At 38.7% G+C, this 24,404-nt stretch overlaps 2 protein-coding genes across 4 annotated transcripts in view; one reads left to right on the top strand and one right to left on the bottom strand.

Annotated features, from left to right (window-relative positions):
• LOC142633053 (argininosuccinate synthase, chloroplastic-like) overlaps positions 1 to 23,179 on the top strand; it is a 60,853-nt gene extending 37,674 nt beyond the window's left edge. Inside the window, exon 9 of the mRNA XM_075807332.1 lies at positions 23,118 to 23,179. Coding sequence (XP_075663447.1) covers positions 23,118 to 23,179 — 62 coding nt within the window. The remainder of the gene's footprint in view (positions 1 to 23,117) is intronic.
• Positions 925 to 6,195, bottom strand: LOC142632276 (argininosuccinate synthase, chloroplastic-like). 3 transcript variants are annotated; one of them, XM_075806702.1, is made up of 8 exons: positions 4,519 to 6,195; positions 3,701 to 3,788; positions 3,422 to 3,560; positions 2,769 to 2,817; positions 2,443 to 2,517; positions 2,163 to 2,348; positions 1,923 to 2,011; positions 925 to 1,817 (listed from the first exon to the last, which is right to left on the bottom strand). In XM_075806702.1, the coding sequence occupies exons 1-8, from the start codon at positions 4,618 to 4,620 to the stop codon at positions 1,319 to 1,321; spliced, it is 1,227 nt and encodes a 408-aa protein (XP_075662817.1). In that variant the 5' UTR covers positions 4,621 to 6,195; the 3' UTR covers positions 925 to 1,318. The 3 variants fall into 3 exon arrangements, with proteins under 3 accessions (XP_075662817.1, XP_075662818.1, XP_075662819.1); XM_075806703.1 differs by having other exon boundaries at positions 3,422 to 3,551; XM_075806704.1 differs by having other exon boundaries at positions 3,422 to 3,540; positions 4,519 to 4,567.
• Positions 23,180 to 24,404: the final 1,225 nt, after the last annotated feature.

Below are 24,404 nucleotides of genomic sequence, written 5' to 3'. Positions count from 1 at the left end.
GTTTATTGTTAGAAGATGACAACATTTGTTATCATTCTTAGTAGAATTTTTTTGAGTAGATATATACTGTCTTTAGTAAATAGGTTCTACAAAATGAAAAAGTATTTTATATCAAATGATATCTCGTCATCCATATTAAAATCCAATAAACGAGAGACATATGTGCAAAAATAACTACCCACTAACACATGTCTTTCAATTGTTAGTGGGTTAGTTATTTTTTGCTAATATGTCTCACACTTATTGGATTTTGAAGTCGTTGACATGGTCTCATTTGATACCAAATACCTTCACCTAAATAGATAGTCATATGTTCAGTAACTACTCTAAATTTAAATACATGGTTTTATACTACTTCAAAAAAAAAAAAAAAAAAAAATACTATCTTAAATTTTATCACTGGTCAACACGAACTTTGCACATGCAACCCTTACTAGTAATTTAAAAAACGTTTCAATTCAACTCATAAATTCATTTTAATATAGAGAATGCCTTAACACAAAATAACCTGGGTTGCCATTGTTTTTATACACCTCTCCTTACCTTGTTTGTTTCAGACTCAAAGTTTTCATTTGCTTGCTATCTCGAGAAATAGCACGTGCTTATTATATATGAACATTATTTCACTTTAAACCACACGATATATCATTTTGTTTAAATATTTTCTAATGCCAACTTAAGAGTAACAAATTTATGGTTTAATTTTAAATCACCTTTAAACTACAAAGAATGTGACTCATCACACTTAACTGACTCAAGGTTCATAATGAAAGACTCAGTCGTGAAATTTGTACATATTTCACAAAAATAGTGGGAAGAGCTTGTGAATTAACAAAGAACCATACTCATGGCAGCTCGATTATTACTCTACTCTCAGTTGAAACGAAACTAGCATGCAAAGACTGGGAGAAATTTGCAAAGACCTGGAGAAATTTTGGAACCAATTTTGGACTTGGGTTCGTCAATAAAAGTATCCAGCTGTGATACCACATTTCACTAATCCAACATTCAATATAAATTCAACTGTTCAATATCAGAAACCTAAACCTAGGCCTTTGGTTGGCCCCTAATCAATTATCAACACTAATGGGGTTTGTGAATCAACTGTAATAGTTAACCGTTCAAGAGACTATGCAGTTCAAGGAATTCCAATCTTTTAAAGCATCTCAGTAGACCAACAAAATGTAAAATATGCACAGCAGACAGAACAATCAAACCCAAGACAGAACAATCAAACACAGGAGAATTATTCACCTATAATACATGAAACAATCAAACCCAAGTCTGACATGCCCTAATTGAGCATTGATTGAAACCCTCATTGGAAATTTGGAAGACCATAAAGCTGAATAAACCCAGCAGCATCAGCCTGATCATACTTATGGTTGCTCTCGAAAGATGAATTATCTAGCCTAGAGAGGCTATAGGGGCTCCTACGGCCTGTTACAGAAACTGAATCTGTTGTAGTCAGTGATTTTTTCCATAAATGCTCCATTGCCGTGTGAAGTGGGTCAAACCATCTACCTGCAGAAATCAGCTCAGCATACTTGAGGGCAAGTGAATCTTTAAGTTGCATGCTTTCTTGATCAATTATTAAAGACTCCAACTCCTGTATAGCATTGAAGAGGATTGTCCCACCCAGAGTTTCATAGGCTTCATGGCTCTTCACACCAACTAATCGGTTTTCAACCATGTCAATTTGGCCAATTCCATACTTCCCACCAATCTTGTTGAGTTCAACAAGTAGTGATGCAGGCGAAAGCTCCTTCCCATTAACTGAAACAGGAAGACCCGACTCTATCCCAATTTCAATATATCTACAGGAAATGAAGGCATAGAAATAAAGCATTAATAAAACGGCATAGAAAATAATAGATAAAAATACAGAGGGGTTAAACTAAAAATTCAATACAGAAGCTTACTCAGGTTTGTCTTGTGCCTCTTCTGGGTCCACAGTCAACATGTACATATCCTTCTTAGGTTTGTTTGCTAGGTCTTCCAAAATGTCACCCTTTAAAGGCATGGAAATGAAACTCATGAGAGAGAGAGAGAGAGAGAATTAAGCTTATTTCCTACAACAGTTTTGGAGCAACTGAGATAAACCAAAGAGCTATACTAAGACTGAAATCTCAGCAGACAGGAAATGGAGAGGTGAATGTTACCTCATGGCTAAGGTGCCATAGGTTCCTGTCCCCGCTGTATATGGATTTCTTTGTTACTGGGATTGGCACATTATGCTTCTTAGCATATTCAATAGCATCTTCTCTCCCTATAATATCCCATTCCCTGCAAGGATCCACGACATTTAGCTTGGGATTCAGAGCAAAGAATGGGAGCTCAAAGTGAACCTGATTACACAAAATAGCAAGCGAGACTGTGTCAGCCAAAAAAACAGAAGAACACAATGGGTCATAAAATTTTGAGCTCAATCATCAGGCATGCCTGAACATGTCCTTTTCCTGTGCATCCATGAGAGACAGCATCAGCTCTTGCTTCTTTGGCAATATCCACCATGGCCTGTTTTTTGAATATATAATTACAAAGATGTAAGATAAATAAGATCAGATGTAAAAGAAATTTCACGATGCCATCAAAACACAAAGCTGATGACGAGAAGCTCAAAAAGGAAAACGCTTCCTTGAACAAAATTAATATCCATTTTTCTTTTAGTTAAATAACCCCAAAAAAGAGTACCAATAGTGTATTTAAATTCCCCCGTCAGAGAACAAATATAACTATGAGCAAGTAGATGTTGCTACTTAACATACCTGACCAACATCTGCAGTGGAGCAAACAAAATCACAGCCATAGTTCTCCCTGCATGGGAAAGGTAGTTAAAAAATATATCATGGGAGAAAAAAAAATAGTTCAAATTCATTAACCAGCACCATGAAACATTAAAAACAGAAAGCATGTAGCATTCATTCCATTCAAGTAAGGTAATAATTCAACAAAGTACTCAAAGGAGACAATTTCAAGCATGGAGCAAATATTTAATCAGCACAAAAACTGCTGTTTTATCTATAGTTCAAGAAGAAATGTTCAAGCATGAAACATTAAAAACAGAAAGCAGGCAGCATATATAGCTCATCACTACCAGCATAAACAGCAGAATACTTATAATGAATTCATCTCAATCACTACATAACACAGTTAGTCAGTTACTACAAACTACTGTTTTATCTCATCTCCCTCAAACTCACTGGCTATCTCTCCTCATAAAATAAATATTTTAAAACTACTAATCATGAATTGCCATCAAAGAGAACACGAGTCTAATTCCATATTCTAATCAATTGTATTCCAAACATACCAATCTAAAACTGAAGAACCCTGAATACTTGCACAGTGGAAACACAATTAAAGGGAATGTTCCAAGCTACAAAACAGGGGACTACAAAACATATAACAGGAGACATACCTCAGCCATGGCACTATGACTGATGTGTTTAAGCCACCATAATAAGCTTGAACAACATTATTCAATTTACCATGTAATCCTCTACCCTTTGTAGCTTCAGAAACTTCCATCTTTCTACTCTGCAAAACTTCTTGAATAACTGCATCTCAAGGGCAAATCATTAGGGTTACAAACATAGAGGCTAGTCAAAGTAAAATCTTAAACGGTGCATAACAAAAATCTTGTCAAACATTAAGGGACATGACAATTGCAGAAACACGTATTCCAAAACAACCTCACCTTGATTCTTACAAAACTTAGTTACGCCGCCACCATTACTAATAGTTGCAACAGCATGGCCATGGATCTTGCTAGTTTGAGCCACCAACTGTCAACAAACTCAAGTTAATTGCATTATTTTTACAACAAACATTTATTTATAAAAGGCGCAGATTATAGGTCTAGTTACAAAACTTTTTGGTATCTGTTCGAGATTCACTTCTCTAGAGAAGGAAGATGAGACGCTAAAAATGAAAGTGTTCCCAACACACACTGAAAAATGAAGTGGACCATTAATAACTAGTTCGAACACCAAGAGCGGTCTAATCAAATAATGGTTCGTTTGGATTAAGGAGAAGAAAGGGAGCAGGGTAGAATAAATTTGGCCCAAAATTAGCATATTTTAGCCAACTCTCCTCCCTCTCCCTCCCTCTCTCCCTCCCTCCCTTTAATCCAAACAGGCCCTAGGGATCAGACTGCCCTAATGGCTTGTTTGGATTGAGGGGAGGGGAAGGAGAGAGGAAGGAAGAGGGAGTAGAGTAGATTTAGCACAAAATTAGTTTATTTTTAGCCAACACTACTCTACTCCCCTCCCCTCACCCCCACTCCTCCTCTTTCCCCCTCCATCCAAACAAACAAACAGGCCATAAGGGATTAGAACCCCTTATTTATAAACATGAAACAAAAGCAAATCAAACTCCCATAGTTTGGAGCCCAGCTCCAACTACTTCGTAGTAAAATTTTGACCCCAAAACTCCTTTTCATTTACGTAGGCTCATTTTAAACTCAAAACAACATTTTCTCAAAACATCATTTTGTAACAGCTTATATAAACGTACCTGGAATGGGATTTTTCTGATGAATCTGAAGCAAGGATCCTGCCTGGGCCTCCGATTCCGGGGAGAGTCGGTCGCCGAAGGCTTGCCGCAAATGCATCCCATGATGTTGATAGCAAATTGGAGATTTCTAATCTTGCCTAAGTGTATATCTAAGTGTATATGCTAAGTGAATATGTAAGACCCTTTTGGATATACATCCGTAAGATTCTTTAAAAAAACATTCTTCCCCTCCCTCTCCCCGCGTGTGTTAAAAATCATTCATTCTCAACAAAAAAAAAAAAAAAAAAAAAGTGTATATGCGTGAATACTTGGACCCGGCCCGTACCCCCACAGCCCACATGCACAGTACTGACCGAGCCATGCTTGTGTCACAACCTTGGTGCGGTGGCAGAAATGAAAGTTAACGAGAAGTGCAAGAAATTTTTTTTTTTCTTAGGGAAAAAAATAAAAATAAATAAATAGTAATTTTGTAGGTCCAAATGAGACTACCAATAATAAAACGCCACCTATTTAAAACAATAGTGACTGGTGGATTGTCTCATTAAACAATATAAACTATACAAATATAGTATAAACTACATAAATATAAAACAATTTATTTCTCTCTTCTCTTCCATCCCTCTATTTTGCCCGGCAAATCTTTTCCGCTCTCCCGCGCTCTTCCCACTGCTACCCGCCAACTTCACCCACAAGGCCCCAACCCATACAAAAAAAAAAAAAAAAAACCGAACCACCACTACAATCCCAGCAAAACACCAAGACACACCACCATAGACCCAGCAAAACACCAAGACCCAGCACCATCCACACAGCAAACCACCAAGAACTAACCAAAAAACCCATATCAAACCCAGAAACCACCAGTCACCACCACCACAATCCCGGAGAAATCAACAAAACTTCCAGCCACCACTGCCAAACACTCCAAGATCCATAGCCACCGCCGCTTCACATCCACCATAGCCACAAAACACACATCAAAACCCCAAAATCCATTTTTGAAACAAATCCCAAAACCTGGAACAAAAATCTTTTCTTTCTTAAACCCTCAACCCAAAAATCCCCAATCCTCAAACCCAGGCAAATCTAAAAGCACAAACAATAAAAAAGAACAAAAGAAAAAAGGGAGCTTTCGGACCAAACAAAAAAATAAACATAAAAAATATAGAGGGAGAGAAAAAAGATCGGCGGCCACCAGGGTGGCTTCGCCGTTGTGCACCATTGCCAGTAATGGTGGTCATGGGTTCAACCCCCATGGGCTGAGCTCGAGCAGAGAGAGAGATGGTGAGATTAGAGGGTGAAGAGAGAGGGAGATTCACTATCGTGAATCCGTGACAGTTGTGGTGTTTTGTGGCGGTGAAAGAAGGGAGGCTTTGCTCTGAGGGCTTCAGCCATGGAGCTCTGTGCGTTTGAGGAGTCAAAGAAGCAGACGCTGAGAGAAAGAAGGAGACCAAACGATTTTTTTTTGGGATAGAGAAAGAGTTGATCTTTTTAATAAAATAAGGAGAAGGATTTGCTGCACCCAAGTGTGCAGGAATTGCTATAAACAAAGTTAGGTGGCAACAATTCATGGCGACCCTTGTCTTAGTATCATGTGAAACGCACATGATCAGTTTTAGCATGTATTTTCCGTTAAGAGAGAATGCTCAAGATTAGGCGAGATGAGAAATAAATTAAGTAGACGGGTTTGGGAAATGTGAAAAACTAAGTGGAAGGAAAATTTCCTAGAAATTTCTTAATATAAAGTGAGTGGAAGGAAACTTCCTAGAAATTTCTTGAATATACAATTACCTAACTTGTTTGTTTTATTTACAAAAAAAACCACTAATAATTGGTTTGAAGAGAGCGAAAATGTAGAGACCATTTGGTAACGTTGTTCTTGTAATGTTATTTGTATTTTTTGGAAATATGTGTGAGTGAAAAAGTGTGTGAAAATATGTGTAATATTATTTAAAAACTGAAAATATGTGTTTAAACACATGTACCAAACATGCTTGTAACATTCGGGAAAAACCTTTCTGTGGTGCCAATTTTTATAATTTATATTGGCCTCTAAAAAAAAATCTAGAGGTGTAATAGATATTATGCGTTTAAAGGTGAAATAAATTTTCATCACATCTCTAGTTTTTGTTTTTGTTTTTGTTTTGTTTTGTTTTTTTTTGTTGTTAAAAAATGTAGTAATCCTAAATTATAATGGATGCAAATTATTAACTTTTTTTCTAAAAAAATAGAAGAGTCTTTGAGCACAAGCGTGAGCGTGTGCTTAAAGGCTAGTTTAAATTTGTTGGCCTTCCCACTAAAATGTGATCACCACCCAAAATTTGTTGTCTTTGTCTTGAGTGATTAGCACAACATCTTGCCAATCGAATATTTTTGCTTTCATTGTCTTCTCGTTGTATTATCAGGCGAGCATAATATCTCCATCATTTTGAACAATGTTCTATGTCATCAATATTCACTATCGTTGTATTTTGCGAACTCATTTCTACATAAAATTAAATTTATAGTGTTCGTTGCACATACATACATAATGAGTAATAGATCTTTCCTTGTCATAGATAGGGTGTATTAAAACCATAAAAAATTGGACTAATTTTGAACAAATTAATCACATGTAAGAATTGTAATAATATGCGCAATTGTAACAAATTTTTATAAAATAGGAGAAATAAGTTACACTTCCTAAAATTATTATTTTAGGTAGAAGTTTTGAGAATATATTTAAATTTAGGTTATGAATTGTTAGATCAATGTGACCAAAATATAATTTAGAAAATGTTTATTTTATTTCCCTAACTCATTTCTAGTTAAAATTAGATTAAATTTGCCGTACTGATTTGACAAATTTTAAAACAAAATCATGCCTTTTTGTAAGGCCATGTTCAAGTTCTAATTAGCCAATGAATTTGCTATTAGTTCATACCTCTTTGTACTAGTTATAGAAGGGCTTAGAAAATTAGTTCAAGCTAACCCCAAAGTTTTGGGGCTAACGTTGGTGGTTGTTTTTTGTTATACTCCAAGTAAAGAAAAATTGATTTGGTAAGCATACTCATGATATAAGCTAAGGTAAGCATGATTCATACAACATCAATGCATGAGAACGATTTAATAATTAAGATTTATTATGTCATTTCGACTTAGTACATTGATCTAATTCTTACTAAACCACCAAGATTGGCATAGCACGTTGTTCTAATTCTTACTAACCACTTGTCGGGGGCTGTTTTTTGCGAGTAGCCACGTGTCTTCTACTGGATGTGTGACTTTGCTAAGCCTGGATTTGTTTTGGGGAGTTCAACTCAGAACTCGACATTAGGCCGCATAGACCAATAACTTCCGATGTATTTTTAAGCCTACAAAATAGATAAAACTCAAAGTTTTAGAATAATGATAATAGTTGAAATAAATAAATAATATACTTAGCATGATAGCTTTGATTAAATAATGAGTTGATACGTTAGCATGCTAATATACTTAGCATGTTTATTAAGTGATGTCCAATATTATAAAATAATTAATTAGGTATCAAATGTCCAATAATGGGATGAGTCCAATAGTCCATATCCAACTGCGGTTCATGGTTCATGTTCAACATAATAAGGTATGTCCAGCAATGGTCCATGTCCAAATAATATATGTCCAATAGTAGTTCATTTCCAAAAAATATATGTGCAACAGTGGTAGATTGATTTATTAATATGTATGTTCATTAATGAAGTATTAGTGATATCATGTTTATTAAATAGTGAGATAATACTAAAGTAACTTGCATCCAGTGGTGCAATAACAATCAATTAACATGTACTTAAAAATGTAATCTTGAATATAGAGAGAATTTGACTTATCTTGAGAGTTTGTAGCTCCAGCCGTAGAACAGCAGTGGACTTATGACATTTCAGCAGCGTGATAAAATGAGTCCAGCGGTACAATATGATATTATGAGCCCTTCCATGGTGAGTTCATTATTGAAGTGGAAAAATGGGTGCAATTGGAGGGAAAGAGAATATGTCTAGCCATGTGCATAGGTTAGTTAAGTTTATCCCCTTTCATCATGCACTTAAATGACTTTCCTCATGTAATACTCTTTTAGTTTTTAGTCTAATATGAGTGATGTTGTCTTCCATGAGAATGACTTTTAGTATTATAAGTTTTTGCCTTCGTAAGAAGGGCTTTTAGCATTATAAATATATGTCTTCCATGAGAAAGGGCTTTTAGTAATAAGCTCTTGGAAGAGTGTTTGATATATTTTAAGATGTGTGGAGATGGTAAGAAATATATATATTTTGTGAGATATGGTGTTTGTAATATGTATAGGAATTATATGTAGATACTTTGTTGGACATGGATCTTGTATATGTATACTTTGTGAGACATGGAGTTTAAAGATATATGAGAAGTATGTATGGGTATTTTGTGAGGAATGTGTTTGTAAAATATATGGAAATATGAGATAGATAATATGAAGGTTAAATGTAGTAAAAGCAGTAACTAGATTTGTTTTTTGTGTTATGACATTAGTTATATTGCTTTCTTAGAAGTGAGGTATTGCAAGAGAAATAGAAAAAGAGATGGAAAATGTGTTTATAAGTAGCAAAATGATGATATTTCAGAATGGAGTGTGGGAAAGATGGGTAATAGATAATGGTGTGTTGTGATATGTATGTTGTGTTGTTATCTATGAAGAGAGATTTTGTAAGAGAGATGGAGAAGTATGAAAATGTGTGTGGCAGCAAAATTGATGAAGTTTCAGAATAAGGGGGGGTGAGAGAGGGATGGATGGTGCCTTAATATGTGTGGCTTGGTCCTCTTTATATAGAGCCAAGTATGTAACTAGATTAGAATTAGTTGAAAAGAAATTTAGCAAATAAGGAAAAGTCTTTGACAAAGTAAGTGGTTTCATTAGTAGGTTTTTGTTTTTTAGCCAAAAAAAGAAAATTTGAGACTTTAATGCTATGTCAGAGCTATTACAGCTGGATGATGTCATTTGAATGACATCCTTTGGCATTAAATTCATGGTTTGGTTAAAGATGGTAAGATAATCTTTATGGGGTCCTTCTATTTTTGGCATTACAACTGGAGGCTAAGGATTTTAGCTTAAAAATGGTAGGATTTCTTTTATGGGATTCTTACTTCTTTGGGTATGACAGGAAGCTGCTGGGATTAGGATTGGGCATTAATGGGCAAGTGATGTCATTTTAGGACATGTGTCAACCTGCTAGAGCTATTGTAATTTCTACAGAAGCTGTTTCTGCAGAAGTAGCTTTTGCTGGAGCAACTTCTGCTGGAGCTACTGTTGTTTAGTCCATATATAATTTTGGTAAGTAATAGACTAGTTGGTTAATATTTAATGAAGTTTTAGAGATGTAATTATGGTCCTTTTGTATTTTAACCAAATCTTGGAGAGTAAGGAGAGCATTTAATGCTAGGTATGAGATATTAATATATATTTAGCCATGTGCTTGGAATTGATTTAAATGAAAATAATAATATAATTTATATGAAATACTATAATTATATTTTTAAACTTATATTATATGATGAACATTAATTTTTATGTAAAGAGCATGGGGAGTTTTATCATTTTGAGTGTTATGTGGCACACTGACCCGTCAGAGTTTAGGGAATTGGGGAAGACATGCTAAGCAACATGCTTTTCTTTATTAACTTTGAACCACTAGAGCTTTAATGAACATACTTCTTGGCCCTCCAAACCACGATTTCCAAAATTCTCCCGATAGGACTCAATAGCTTGGATCATGAGCCGAAAATGAGATGTTGTGCCATGAGCTCGAATTATGGGATTTGATGAGATCATATCACCATGAGTTTTGGACCATCAGATTCGGCGTCATTTTGTGAATATGGACTCTTTTGGGCTTTAAAAGAGATTTTTCCAAAAATTCATGATAGTGTTGACGTGGTGCGAGTTGCCAATGAAATAAAGTCATGTGGTGTGAAAAATTTGTCTTTAACACAACCTATACTGGAATATGGTAACAAAGAGAGGTCTATCACAATCAATTACTCTATGCACATTTGCCGAGCCAAGTTAGTACATAAGCTCCAAAGAGCAACATTAAGCTTTTAAAGTCCATATCTATTCTTTTTTATGAGATATATCTACTTATCTTTAATCATAACATTTAGCTACTTACTACACATCCATAAAAAAAGTTTTTTTTTTAAGAAAAAAAAAATTAAATTCAAGCTTTAACAACTACCTTTAAAGCCAAGAAATGGCTTTTGGGTTTACAATAGTTTGAGGGCTATTTAGGTTTTGTTCTGGGTTTTTTTTTTTTTTTTTTTTTTTGGTACTACTCTATTAGTCTATTACCTTTTGGTGTATGAAAAAAAATGGACTTTGCTATGGTCACAAATTGTTGAGATGGCATATTGTGATTAGTGGAAAATCATTTTCACATGATTTCACTTTCAACATCATTTTCATTTTGAGTTGTTTCTCTGCTGCTCAAGAGTTTAGTGTTTACTTCTGACCTTTCCTGCACTGTAGAATTGATTGTTCCCTTCATTTGAAGGTGCTATTAGGTTCGTTGGAATACCACGTGTATTCCTCAGCTTGTTGGATTTTTTTTTCAGGGGTTTGGGAAACAAATATCAAGGGAGTGACTTGGACTCTTAGCCGATCTCTATGGAGGACCTCGCACGATCTTGGACATGCCTTTCCCTATCCGAGAGAGAAGGGCCAGGATGCAGCCTTACAACAGAGGAGAGTGTCAAAACCTTCTCCATTACAGCAAAATTTCTCACTAAAATAGCTCTTAATGTTGAAGCGATTGCTAGAACTTTTACACCTCTGTGGCGAGCAAGGCCGGGCTTCGAAATTCAAAATATTGGAGATCACAAGATACTTTTTTCTTTCAAAGACAAAGAGGATGTAGACAGAATCATGGGTAGCGAACCGTGGAGTTTTGATAAGCACTTGGTCGTTAAGCAGTGCTATGACAATGATAGACCACTCCTAGATATCAAGTATGATAGGACTACCTTTTGGGTACAAGTCTACCGACTCCCAATGAGGTATATGACCATTGAGGTGGCGGAAAAAATATGCGGAGCAGTGGGTGAAGTTATCAAACAATCTAAGCCAAAGACTTACGAAGGGGGCAACTTTATTTGTGTAAAGTCTCAGTAGACATCACACTGCCTTTATGTAGAGGTCGCCTTATCTCCCTAAAAGATAACAAGCAAGTGTGGGTCTCGTTCAAGTACAAAAGATTGCCAAACATCTACTATTGGTGTGGTTGCCTTACTCACGATGATAGGGACTGCGAGATTTGGATTAAAAGCGAAGGGACTCTAAGGAATGATCAAAAGGAATTCGGATCCATTTGTGGTCTCGAAAAAGAAAATGATTATGGTGCCAGGATACTATTCTACGAGGAAGATGAACAAGGCTGGAAGCCTGGAACTGCTTCTCAACCAATGGAAGAGGAGCCATCAACCCAGCAGAACCACACCGAGGAGAAGACAATTCTGAGCCAGAGCATGAACCAAATGGCGACGAACGTTACAGGCAGGAAGCTGACACGCAATCATTGTGAAACGGACAAAACAGAATGAATCCCATTAATCATGCATGTCCGATATTTTTGCTGCCATTAAACCCTAAGAATAATGGAATGTCAAGTTGTCCAAATGGTATTGAATCGATATTAAAGGAGGTGGATGAAGAGTCACAAAAGTCAAAGGAGTCAGGAAAGGGTCCGGATACATTTGGGGTTTCTAAGCCACGTGACATTCCTAGTGATACAAGTCCAAGTCAGCTAAATAAATCAACAACACCTCACGTGCCTGATAGGGTTTCAAAAAATATTGGGCAGGGGCGTGTTCTCCAATCATGGACATGCAGAAGCAGGCCAACAACGCTAAGTGAAATCCTAGCCACTCAACTCACCACAGAAAGAAAAAGACAACCTTGGGCTTCAGATGATTTCTCAGAATTAAAATGAACATGACGGATCTAGGTGATTGATGTGACGGTACAAGGGTGATAGATTGATAATGACAGACAATGAGGTCGGATCTACAGCGGACGGATAGATACAACGCGGTAGCCATTGGCCCCAAGAACCCCTAAAGAGGATTTACACTTTATAATTACATCTAATGTGGCTTTGCTTGATCTCCACGCAAACGTGTATGAGAAGAATTCTTGGGTCACACGTTTAAGCCTTGATCAAAGGATTCCTATAAGGAAAAGAACTCTAGAAGGTATGTAAAAGGAAAGAGTTCCAATTTTATAAGGAAAAGACTTCATGGTCAAGGCACGGAGGTTAACCCTGCACTACTATAAATACCCTAAAACCCTTATAAATTAAGGTATGCATTATTAACTCAACTCTGGCACTCTAGGGTTGTGAAAAATTCTAACTTGACCTTCAGAAGGTTTTTGGCTGGTACCACATCGGTGCTCTCTGTTAGTTTTTTTTTTTTTTTTTTTTTTTGTAAATATTGTTTCGATTTGAGAGTGCTTGCAGCTTATTGGTGATTTTTTGGCATCATCAGTTGGCGTCGTTTGTGGGAAAGAGCGAGTGATCAGCCTTTGCTTTATCCTTGAGATAAAAAGTTGCATGGTACTCACACGATCAATGGCAACAACCAACAATCAGGGCGACGAACCGCACGCCACGGCCTTTGAAAAGCAAGTCCAAACGCTCGCGGCAGCAGTCGAACGCCTGACCAAGCAGAATCATGATTTGGAGGAGCAGTTGCAACAGAGGAATGCGCATCTCAGCACACAGGAGGAGGACTAGGAAGGAACAAGTGCTGAGAGGAGAAATCAGGAAGGACCTGAAGGTAGCCACACTCCGAGCAAACCGAAGAGGTAGGGAACCAACCGACCATCTTTCTCGGACACTCTCCCTTCTCACATAGCCGCTGAGATGCAGATGATGAGGGAACAGATGGATGTGATGATGAATGCCCTCAAGGGTCGAGTATCCAGCGACCTCAATGACTTGGTCCAGCAAACTGATTCACCTTTCACAACACTTGTTAGTTCATGCCCCCTTCCCCCAAAGTTTCGCATGCCTCAAGTGGAGAGTTATGACGGGTCTAAGGACCCCTTAGATCACCTAGAATCTTTCAAGACCATAATGCACCTTCAAGGTGTGCCGGATGAGATCATGTGCAGAGCCTTCCCCACTATGTTGAAGGGGCCTGCGAGGATATGGTACAGCAAACTGACATCGAATTCGATCAGCACTTTCAAGGAGTTAGGTGCTTAATTCGTTTCACACTTTATCGGAGGCCACCGATATAAGAAGTCCACAGCCTATTTGATGAGTATTAAGCAACGGGAAGACGAGACGCTAAGGTCATACATATCCCGCATCAACAAAGAGGCTTTCTCGATAGACGAAGTTTTTATGACAAGATATTGGTAGCAGCTTTCACAAACGGGCTGCGAAAAGGTAAGTTCTTATTTTCCTTATATAAGAATGACCCGAAGACAATGTCAGATGTGCTCTACAGGGCAACGAAGTACATGAACGCAGAAGATGCATTGCTGGCCCGAGAGGAAAAACCTAGAAAAAGAGAAAGGCAGAAAGACATATGATCAGATAAGGGATGGAAGATGGCTAGAACTGGGGAGCAACGGGAAGATCGATGACCCAAAACACTTGCGGGAAGATTCATGAACTTCACCCCTCTCACAGCCCTAATCGACCAAGTATTAATGTAGATCAAAGATGAAGGAACCTTGATGTTTCCTGGCAAGCTGAAGGGAGATCCGAACAAGAGGCCAAAGGATAGATTCTACTGTTTTCATGGTGATCATGGCCATGACACGACGGATTGTTATGACTCAAAACAGCAAATTAAAGCCTTCATTAGGCAAGGAAGGTTGTAGAGGTTTGTAAGGAAGGAAAGAACGGATCAACTCTAGGAACAAAACCCCCGACAAGAAAACGAGCATCCCATATCACTTGTAGGAGACATACGGATGATTGTAGGGGGCACTACTTCTGTAGGGTCATCTAAAAAGGCCCGAAAAACATATTTACGGATGGTTCAAAGCGTCCACCTGACGAGTTCCTCACCAAAAATGGCGCGACTTGATAACCCCAACATTGGGTTTTCGGAAGAAGATGCGCGATGCCTTTACCACCCACATGACGACACGCTTGTCATCAGCATACGGGCAAGGGACTACAACATGCATCGAGTTTTGGTTGATAACGGAAGCTTAGCGGATATCCTTTACTACCCCGCATTCTAGAAAATAGGGATTGGTAGAGAACGACTGATCCCAACAAATGCACCACTCGTTGGCTTCAGAGGAACAAGGGTCTACCCTTTGGGCGTCGTCACGTTGTCTGTGACGGTCAGAGACTATCCCCAGCAAATAACCAAGGATGTAGTTTTTCTTGTGGTCGATTGCTCTTCTGCCTATAACGCCATCCTTGGACGGCCCACTCTCAATGCATGGAAGGCTGTAACCTCGACATACCATTTAATGGTCAAATTCCCTACCGAATACAGAGTTGGAGAGCTGCGTAGGAATCAAGTGGCCGCACGAGAATGCTACATTGCCACGATGGAAATGGATAACCATCTGCAAGCAATGAACATCGAGGAATAGCGAACGGTAGCAGAACTAGTGGAAGAGTTAGAAGAAGTACACCTCAACGATTCTAGGCCCGAACGGACCACAAGAATTGGCACCTTGGCTAGCCAAACAGTCCGAAAAGCGCTTACATTATTCTTCAAGGAAAACCAAGATGTTTTTGCAGGGAGTCATGAGGACATGCTAGGGATCGACCCATCGGTCATAGTCCACAGGTTGAACGTATCACCCTCATTCTCTCCTGTCCGACAGAAGAAGCAAGTGTTCGCCCCGGAACAAGATTGAGCCATAGCTGAGGAAGTACAAAAAGCAGACTTCATACGCGAAGTGTACTACCTGGATTGGTTGGAAAACGTAGTAATGGTCAAGAAAACCAATGGAAAGTGGAGAATGTGTATCAACTTCACAGATCTGAATAGGGCTTGCCCTAAGGATAGTTACCCACTCCCGTGCATTGACACCTTGGTAGATTCCACTGCAGGACACGAACTCTTGAGCTTCATGGATGCCTTCTCTGCTACAACCAAATTAAATTGGATGAGGTTGATCAAGAAAAAACCTCATTCGTAACAAGTCAGGGGCTTTTCTGCTACAAAGTAATGCCTTTCAGGCTTAAAAATGCCGGAGCCACATATCAGAGATTAATGAACAAGATGTTCACACACCAAATTGGCAGAAACATGCAGGTTTATGTAGATGATATGTTAGTGAAAAGCATTCGGGAGTCCGATCACATGAGCGACCTCCAAAAGACTTTCAATACTCTTCAATTATACAAAATGAAGTTGAATCTGAACAAGTGCGCGTTCGGGGTAACTGCAAGAAAATTCTTGGGATTTATGGTATTCTAGAGGGGCATTGAAGTCAACCCAGAGAAGGTGAAGGCAATCATGGTGTAGACGACTAAATTCTTAGTTCGAAATAAATCAAAGAAGTAAAATAGTTTCACAAATGCGAATTTGTATTGATGAATATGTGTTACAATTCTCTGTGATTACAAAAGAGTGATCCTCTGATTCGATCTCCTTGAAAGATTTGTTGATTGGAATTGTGGTAATGTGATTTTGATTCGAACACCGAATGTACTTCAATTTAGCTGAAGAATGGATCGAAGGTCTTTAAAACGGAATTACAATGAATCTCTGGCTATGAGCTTGTTAGAAATTCTTTGTTCTTCGTGTTCTTCGTGTGTTCTTGGCGTTCTTCATCTTTGAAGGTTTGTGGTGGAAGTTCTTCGATGCTTTAGAGGCTTGATTCTGTAGAGCTTCGTTGATTTGTGGTTTGTTGAGGTTCCTAGAGGCTTTTAAGCTTAATTCTAGTGACCTTTGAGACTTGGACGAGTAGTTTGGATGATTTTGTTTCGAATGTTGTCTGTATTCGAGGTTGAAGTTCTTGAAATTCTTGAAGGCTTTGGGGTTTGATTCCGGCAGAGCTTCTAGATTTCTGAACTCAAGATATCTTCTTCCTTCTGTCTTCATCCTGTGTGTCCTCCTCAATGTCTTAAGAAGGCTTCTATTTATAGGAGTTTAGGGGTGGGTGAGTGACACGTGGCGGAGTCTGATTGGTGACATGTGTCACAACCTGATTGGTCTGCTTATGTCATCGCTTACACGTGTTGGATTGCTTGTGTCATCGCTAACACGTGCAGGGCTGCTTGTGTCATTGCTTACATATGCAGGGTTGCTTGTGTCATTGCTTACACTTGCTGATGCAATTTCATGCCTTTATTTCAATGACACTTGGCAAATTTCTATTGGTTTCTGAATAATGATGGCAAAACCTAGTAGCAGTACGTGGCGCTTTGTAATTGGTTGTATTTTGTAGACTTGGTAGTATGATGTGTCAGCTTATGATAGGTCAGAAATTTTCCCTCTCTACAAATGCCCCCTCGAGACTCGTTCATGCACACAGTTTTGGAGTGTGGTGAGTGAATGAGTCTTGAAAAAAATGGATTTTTATGCTTGACTCTTCTAGTGAAATAGCTGAAGGTGGTGGAGCTTTTAACAGGATGAAGTAATTTCAAAAGAGTAGACCCACCCATATGAAAGGCTTTGATGAGACCGAGAAGGGGTCTGCGAGTATTTGAATATACTCGCGTGATCGAGCTTTCTCAGCAGAGGTTAAGTTGAAGTAATTTCAAAAGAGTGTTCAATGGTACTTGGAGTGGGTTGGTGAGGCTGAAAGTTATTTGCAAGAAGTTGGATATACTTGCAAGATTGAAACATTTCGGTAGAGGTTAAGCTGAGGTAATTTCAGAAGAGTATTTTGGATCGTTGGTGGCCATCACAGGGTGTTGAAGATGGAGAAGAGGTGAGAATGTTGGCTGGGTACAGCATGCAGAGCTCTGGAGCTAGCCTCTTATTTTTAAGAACTTCTGGTGAAGTAATATCTGAAGGATATACTTCGGATCACAGAGAGAACATGTGGGAGTGTGGTTGAATGTGCTTGTGTTATTGCATCACTCAGGTTAAGTTAAGGTAATTTCAGAAGGGATTCTGGGTTTGCTGGTGGTGGTGGTGAAGAAGATGGTGATGAAGCAAAGTGAATAGGTGAAACATATGACACCATGGCCTTGACCCTGCATGTTGGGGACTCTCTGGCGTAGATGTCTCTAGGAAGTACACCTTCAGATGTGGGACTGGCTGCATGCAGAATGAGGTCCGACGGCAAGTCGTTGAATGTGCATGTATAATTGGACCATACTGACGGACATTAAGTTGAAGTAATTTTAGAAGTATATTTTTTGAAATTCTTCAAGCTGATCTTAAGTTGGAGTAATTCCAGAAAGTGTGTTTTGTGGTACCAACAACGATGACATTTGGGCTCCGCGTTGGCGGAAACATGGAATGAAGCTTTGGCAACCATTTGCCGACACCAAAGGCTAATTTTTGATGAGCTGGTACCTTAGAGGTCATCGTAAGTGTTGGATGGGAGACAATTTGTAGGATACCCCATCACTTTTTACCACCTTCACCTAACGCAACTTTGTTGGGAAAGCACAACAAATGAAAGGTGGAGCTAACTTGTGATCCTGGTTTTAGAAACCAGCCAAGCTGCTGTTTGTTCCGAACCACTGCTTCTGAAGGGAGACCAAACAGTTGGAGAGAGATTACGGAAGCCCTGATTTTAAGAACAGGTGTCTCTACTGGATTTGGATTTCCTGGCCAACCAATTCCAAGGAAGCATGGAAGGTCGATGCAGACCTTGTTATGAGTAACTTTATGAACAAATGTGGTCATTATGTAAGGAAACAAAATTTGTTTGAATCCTAAAACAGTGATGATGTTGTGAGAAGGGTTACTACTGAACCATAAAGGGGTTGATTTCAAACTGATTATGAAGCGATTTTGGTTGCTAGGTATTGAGAATGACGAGGCCATAGTGAGAACTGGCTGTGAGAAGGACAATTTGAAAATTTGAAAGAAGCAAATCTTCATTTCATGATTCAGTGTATGTGTTTTTTTTTTCTTGATGGGTTTTAGTGGATCCGGCCCTTCTATTTATAGCGAAGAGATGAAGAATGGTAGTTGGGTAGTTAAGAATGGCGGACGAGACCTCTTGGTGAGAATGGTGGATGGGAATGGTAGGCGCCGAATGAGAATGTTAGGTTGGAGACTGGTAGGCACCGACGGAAATGGTAGGCTGAAGTAGTGACTCAATGTAATTTCAATTTTGAGACATACTTGTAAGAGTTCGTCTGTTCTTTAAAAGGGGAGCCTTGATCAAGTCTGGAGGATAATTTTGAGGGAATCCAGACCAAATGGATGGATCTCAAATTATGATCTTGAGAGTTTAAATTTTGGACACCGCTAGTACTTTGGAAAAGTGGGTTAGATTGGTGGTTTCTAAGTCCAAAACAAATACGCAGATTTCAAAATCAAAATCTTTGTGAAAACCTGATAGGACAAGCTTTGCTCGAACATCTTGATTTTCGGTCAAAGTTTTCATCAAAGCCAATAGTTGTAAAATCACATTATTTGAGCAATTTTGAATTCTCAAATAAATAAATAGACCCCAAAATTGGAACGTGCGTGAAAAATTGAGCAAGACAGGTCCATCTCAAAATTTTGACTTTTGGTCAAGATTTGTGCAAAAGTCAACTTTTTAGAAATTGGACTGTTGTGCAATTTTTGAGTCTTGGTTGAAGAAACAGATCCCAAAATTGAAAAGTACACGAAAAACTGAGTAGGGCAGGTCCATCTCAAAAATTTTGACTTTTGGTCAAGATTTGTGTGAAAGTCAACTTTTTTAGAAATTGGACTATTTGTGCAATTTTCAAGTCTCAGTTGAAAAAAACAGATCCCAAAATTGGAAAGTACACGAAAAATTGAGTGGGACAGCTTTGTTTTGAAATTTTTGATTTTGATTTTGATTTTTTTATCAAAGTCAAAATTCCAACTAGTAATATATACATATATATATATATATATTTTTTTTTTCAGGCGGTCCGAATCTGGGTCGGGTTCGGTCGGTCCGGCTTGAACCGGTTCTTGGATGATGACGTCATCAATGATTTCATCCAATTGCACTTGGCGCGTGCACGCTCGTGTGACGCGCGTGGAGAGATGGTCTGGCGCGTGTATGCGCGTGGAAGATGAGGGTGGCGCGTGGGAGCACGTGCTTGTTGGTCAGAACTTCTGGCGGAGCGTGGTGGCGCGTGGGTGTGATTTTGGGCCTGAAAATTTCAGGTTTTGTAGTTATAAGGTCGTAGAAGACCCCTGTATGGTCAGTTTTGTGAAATTGTGCACAGATTTGCACAGTTTTGAGGGATTAAACCGGTGGTCATCGCGAGCTTGTGACGACGCGTGGTAGATTTTTTGGACCTAAAAATTTCAGGTTTTGTAGATCGAAGGCCGATAGCTCTAATGGTGGCATCAGTTTTGTAAAATGGTTCTCAGATTTGCACAGATTTGAATGAGAAACCCGTGGGTCACTTGAGAATTTGTGGTCATGTGTGGCAGCGCGTGGCTCAATATCTAGGCCTGAAATTTTCAGGTTTGGTGGATCGAAGGTTGTAGAAGACTCCTGTGGGTTGATTTTTTTTTTTTTTTTGTCATCTTGTCAGAGGATGTAGAAATTTGAAAGAGAAGCCAGTGGGCATTGTTGGACTTTGTTGCTATCTTCTTGTTTGTTCAAAGTCCTCAGAAGATTTTTATGGGTTGATTTTTGTGACATCTTGTCAGAGGATTTTGAAATTCAGAAGAGGAGAAGGCGCACATTGTTGGACTGGTTGCCATCTTAGTCTTCTCTGTGGTTCCCTTTCTTTTTTCAAGGTTTGGCGCAGACTTCCCTGACTTTGAGTGCATTTGAGTTTGCAAAATCTGAATTTGAGCTACATACTTCTGAAACGTGAATACCACTTGCTGATTGGTGAAACCGTTCTCAGTAGTTTTCTATATAAAGGCATGCTATTGCCTTCATCACTGAGGAACATCTTCAGCTTTCTTCTCTTGCTTTCAAGATTTTTTTTTAATCTCATTTCTTTGTACTTGTTTGCTTCTTCTTTTCATTTTTCTTTTTTTCTATTTTTTTCTTGGTAAATCTTTTCCCTGACAATTTTTTTTGTTGCTTGTTTTTGTTTTGCAGCACAATTTTCTTGAACTTTGGGTTTTGATATCAAACTTTATGTTGACGTTCTCATGGAAGTGTTTGCCTTCATTTGGTGGCTTGGAATTTCATTGATAGCAACATTCTTGCAATGACGTATGCCTTCATGTTGTTACATTTTTTTTCTTGCATCCACAATCTTTTAGTGATATTTGTCTTTGCAACGACGTTTCTATGAGGATATTTAGCTAGGCAACGATGCTATCGCCAGTACTCGTCTTTGAAGTCGTACTAGCTCCGGTATTGGTAATTAAGCTGTACCAACACTTGTATTTGCAACACAGCTATATCAAGAATCTTTGCAACGTAGTTACATCAAGAGTCTTTACCATGAAGCTGTGCTAGCATTTTTTCTTGTATTGAAGCCATATCAACACTTGCCTTTACAATGAAGCTGCATCCATATTTTTCTTTGCATTGAAATCGTGTCACCACTATCTTTGTCATGAAACGGCACCAACACTTGCATTTTCTATGAAGCATCACCATTAATTTGTCTATTGAAGCAATATTTGCACTTGCGTCTTCTATGAAGTCGCAGCACCATTTGCCTTTGTAATGAAGATGCACTAGCACTCTTCTTTTGCCATAAAGTTGCCTCAACACTTTATTTGCATTGAAGCCATGCTGATATTTATCTTTGCCATGAAGCCACGACAACACTTCCTTTGTACTGAAGCCGTGCTGACATCCATCTTTGTCGTGCCAACATTCATTTTAGCCATGAAGTCATGTCAACAGTTCATTTGCATTGAAGCCATGCTGACATTCATTTTTGTCAAGAAGCAACGTCAACACTTCCTTTGCATCAAAGCCATGCCAATATTTATCGTTGCCATGAAGCCATATCAACACTTCGTTCACAGCAAAGCCATGCCAACATTCATCTTTACCATGAAGCCATGTCAACAATTCATCTGCATCAAAGCCATGCAGACATCTGTCTATACCATGAAGCAACGTCAACATTCCACATTAGCACTTGCATTCGCATTAAAGTTGCACTAATATTGGCCTTTATAATAAAGCTTGAAGTTTCAAGAAGCTCCCATCAAGACTTTGAGGATGCAAAGAGATTCCAACAAGATGTTGAAGTTTCAAGAAGCTCCCATCAAGACCTTGAGGATGCAAAGAGACGCCAACAAAACCTTGTAGATGTGAGAAGAATGCCGCCATGATTTTGACATTGCACAAACATGCCCTTAGAGGAGAGATGATGCAACACCAACTTCAGATGTTTGGAGGAAGGTGACGTGTCTAGATTTCAGAGACATGGTGTGAAACAACACCACTCAGAAGGGAGATGATGTGCTTCAAATTTCAGAGCTATGAAGTGGCATAACCCAGAAGAGAGATGATGTAGCTTAGACTTGCAAGGTACAAGAAGATGCCCCCAAGAGATAAGTGATGCAAAGCATACTTTATAAACGTGGGAGAATGTCTATAGAAGATGGGGAATGCCATGCAGACTTCATTTCTTGCAAAAGAAGTTGAAGACTTTATTTTACTCCACAACCAAGAAGCAATTTATATTTATCATCATTTCAAGGAAAGCTAAGCGACGTCAGCTCCTTACAGTCTTCATTTTCTACTACAACGAGTTTTGAAAAACTCAAGCTAGATTGGCAATCCTTCTTCTTTTCATGTGACTGAACTTAGTGAAGAGTACTAAGCTGCCTACGTACCTCGGAGAGAGATCAAGTCATTACGTAGTTCAACAAAATTTTATTTTTGATGACTTTTTTATTTCATTTTATGGTTTTGATGATTTTTTTGTTTTTATGATTTTGATGATTTTTTTTTCTTTGTTTTGTTTTTTTTTTTTCATGATTTTGTTGTTGTTGTTGTTTCTTTTTACAAAAAGGGAGGGCTCACGTGTGTAATCCTCGCCCTACACCCCACGGCATTTCATGGGTACCATTTGCGCAATAGTGGGTATCACCTCTAATCGAACCCGAGACCTTGGCCTTAGGGGCGACATGGGCATCCAGCCACTACGCCACACTCGCAAATGGTGACATAGAGTGGGATTAATTTCTCCTTATTTGTACACTTTCAAAGGTAATGGGAAAACATCATGTACCCTTGTAGTGCTGTAGTGGGTAGTTTAAGCTCTTACCGAGGAGCAATTCTTGATTTTCAAGCATAGAAGCATTTGAGGAACTTCCCATTGATGGGGCCGATCCTTACACCCTCATTGTCAATCAATTTGTAAGCCTTATTGGTGTCTGCCCCCTGCTTGAGAGTTGGAAGTACATCACAAGCAACGGTCACATGGTTTGACCCGACAACTTCATCAAGGTCTAAATCAACCTTGTTTTCTTTGGCAAGCTTCATGATTTGTTCTTTGAAGACAAAGCATTTTTGAATTGGGTGGCCAATGATGCGATGATATTTGCAGTAGTTATGGTCATCAACTTTCCCTATGTCTTCTGGTCGCTTGCATTCTGGCAATTTAACTAGCTTCAATTGCAATAGTTGTTCTAAGATGTTTGGCACATCTTCATCGGGGAACGGATATGCTTTCTGCTCACGTTCTTTAAAGGTCAAATGATGCACTTCGTTCTTTTGCCATTCTTCAAGTTGTTTTTCATTTGCCTTTGCTTTTCTCCTTGGAACCTTAACTATGGTAGTGTTAACAGTTATTGGGTCTTTGAGATTGCCTTTTGCATTCCTATCATTCATCTTTACTTCCTTTCTGCTTTCCTCAGGTATGGGAGGTTTTGTATTTCCGTGGCTAGAGATACTTAATTCCATGTCGTGCGCACGAGTTGCCAGTTCTTCGAATGTTCGGGGCTTTATCCCTTGCAGGATGTACAGAAGTCCCCAGTGCATGCCTTGGATGAACATTTCTACAGCAGATATTTCAGAAAGTCTATCCTTACAGTCTAGACTCAAAGAACGCCATCGATTGATATAGTCAACAACGGGCTCGTCTTTCCACTGCTTAGTATTGGTAAGCTCCATCATGCTTACTGTATGGCATGTGCTGTAGAACCGGTTGAGGAACTCCCTTTCAAGTTGTTTCCAACTATCGATTAACTCGGGTTTTAAGTCTGTATACCAATCAAAGGCATTCCCTTTTAGTGAACGAATGAACTGCTTTACAAAGAGGCCTACTTGAGTCCCTACGTTCTCGCAAGTTTCTACAAAATGAGCAACGTGTTGCTTAGGGTTTCCCTTTCCATCAAATTGCAAAAACTTAGGGGGTTGATACCCATTTGGCATTCTCATATTGTCAATGCACTTCGTATAGGGTTTTGAATATATGAGAGAATTTGTAGAAGAACCTCCATATTGTGCTCGTATGGTATTCGTTATCATGTCCTGCAGTTGTTGGACAGATATTGAGGCCATTGAGGTGGATTGTTCTTGTCGGGGAGTGTTTTCAATTTCTTTCCCTTCATCATCCTTCGCAGATGTGAATTTATGACCATGGCTTGATTCACCAAGATCTTCTACTTTGAGTTTGTTCATTAAAGTTGCAATTTGGAGGTCCTTATCTTCAAGTGCTTTTGTGAGAAGGATGACCCTTTGTTCCATTTCAACCATCTTTTCTTCCATGGTAGAGGTGTTAGTCATCATGACTGACACAACTTCCACAGATGATGGAGAAGGAAGTGAATTGAAGTGAGCACGTGAAATCTCATCTTTTTGGTTCGCTTTGATGAGAGAGAAATCGTGCGAC

This window comes from Castanea sativa, chromosome 4 (genome assembly GCF_040712315.1).
Source record: "Castanea sativa cultivar Marrone di Chiusa Pesio chromosome 4, ASM4071231v1".
Classification (NCBI taxonomy): Eukaryota; Viridiplantae; Streptophyta; class Magnoliopsida; order Fagales; family Fagaceae; genus Castanea; species Castanea sativa.
The sequence above is the reverse complement of the archived record's forward strand: the minus strand, read 5'-3'. Positions and strand labels throughout refer to the sequence as shown.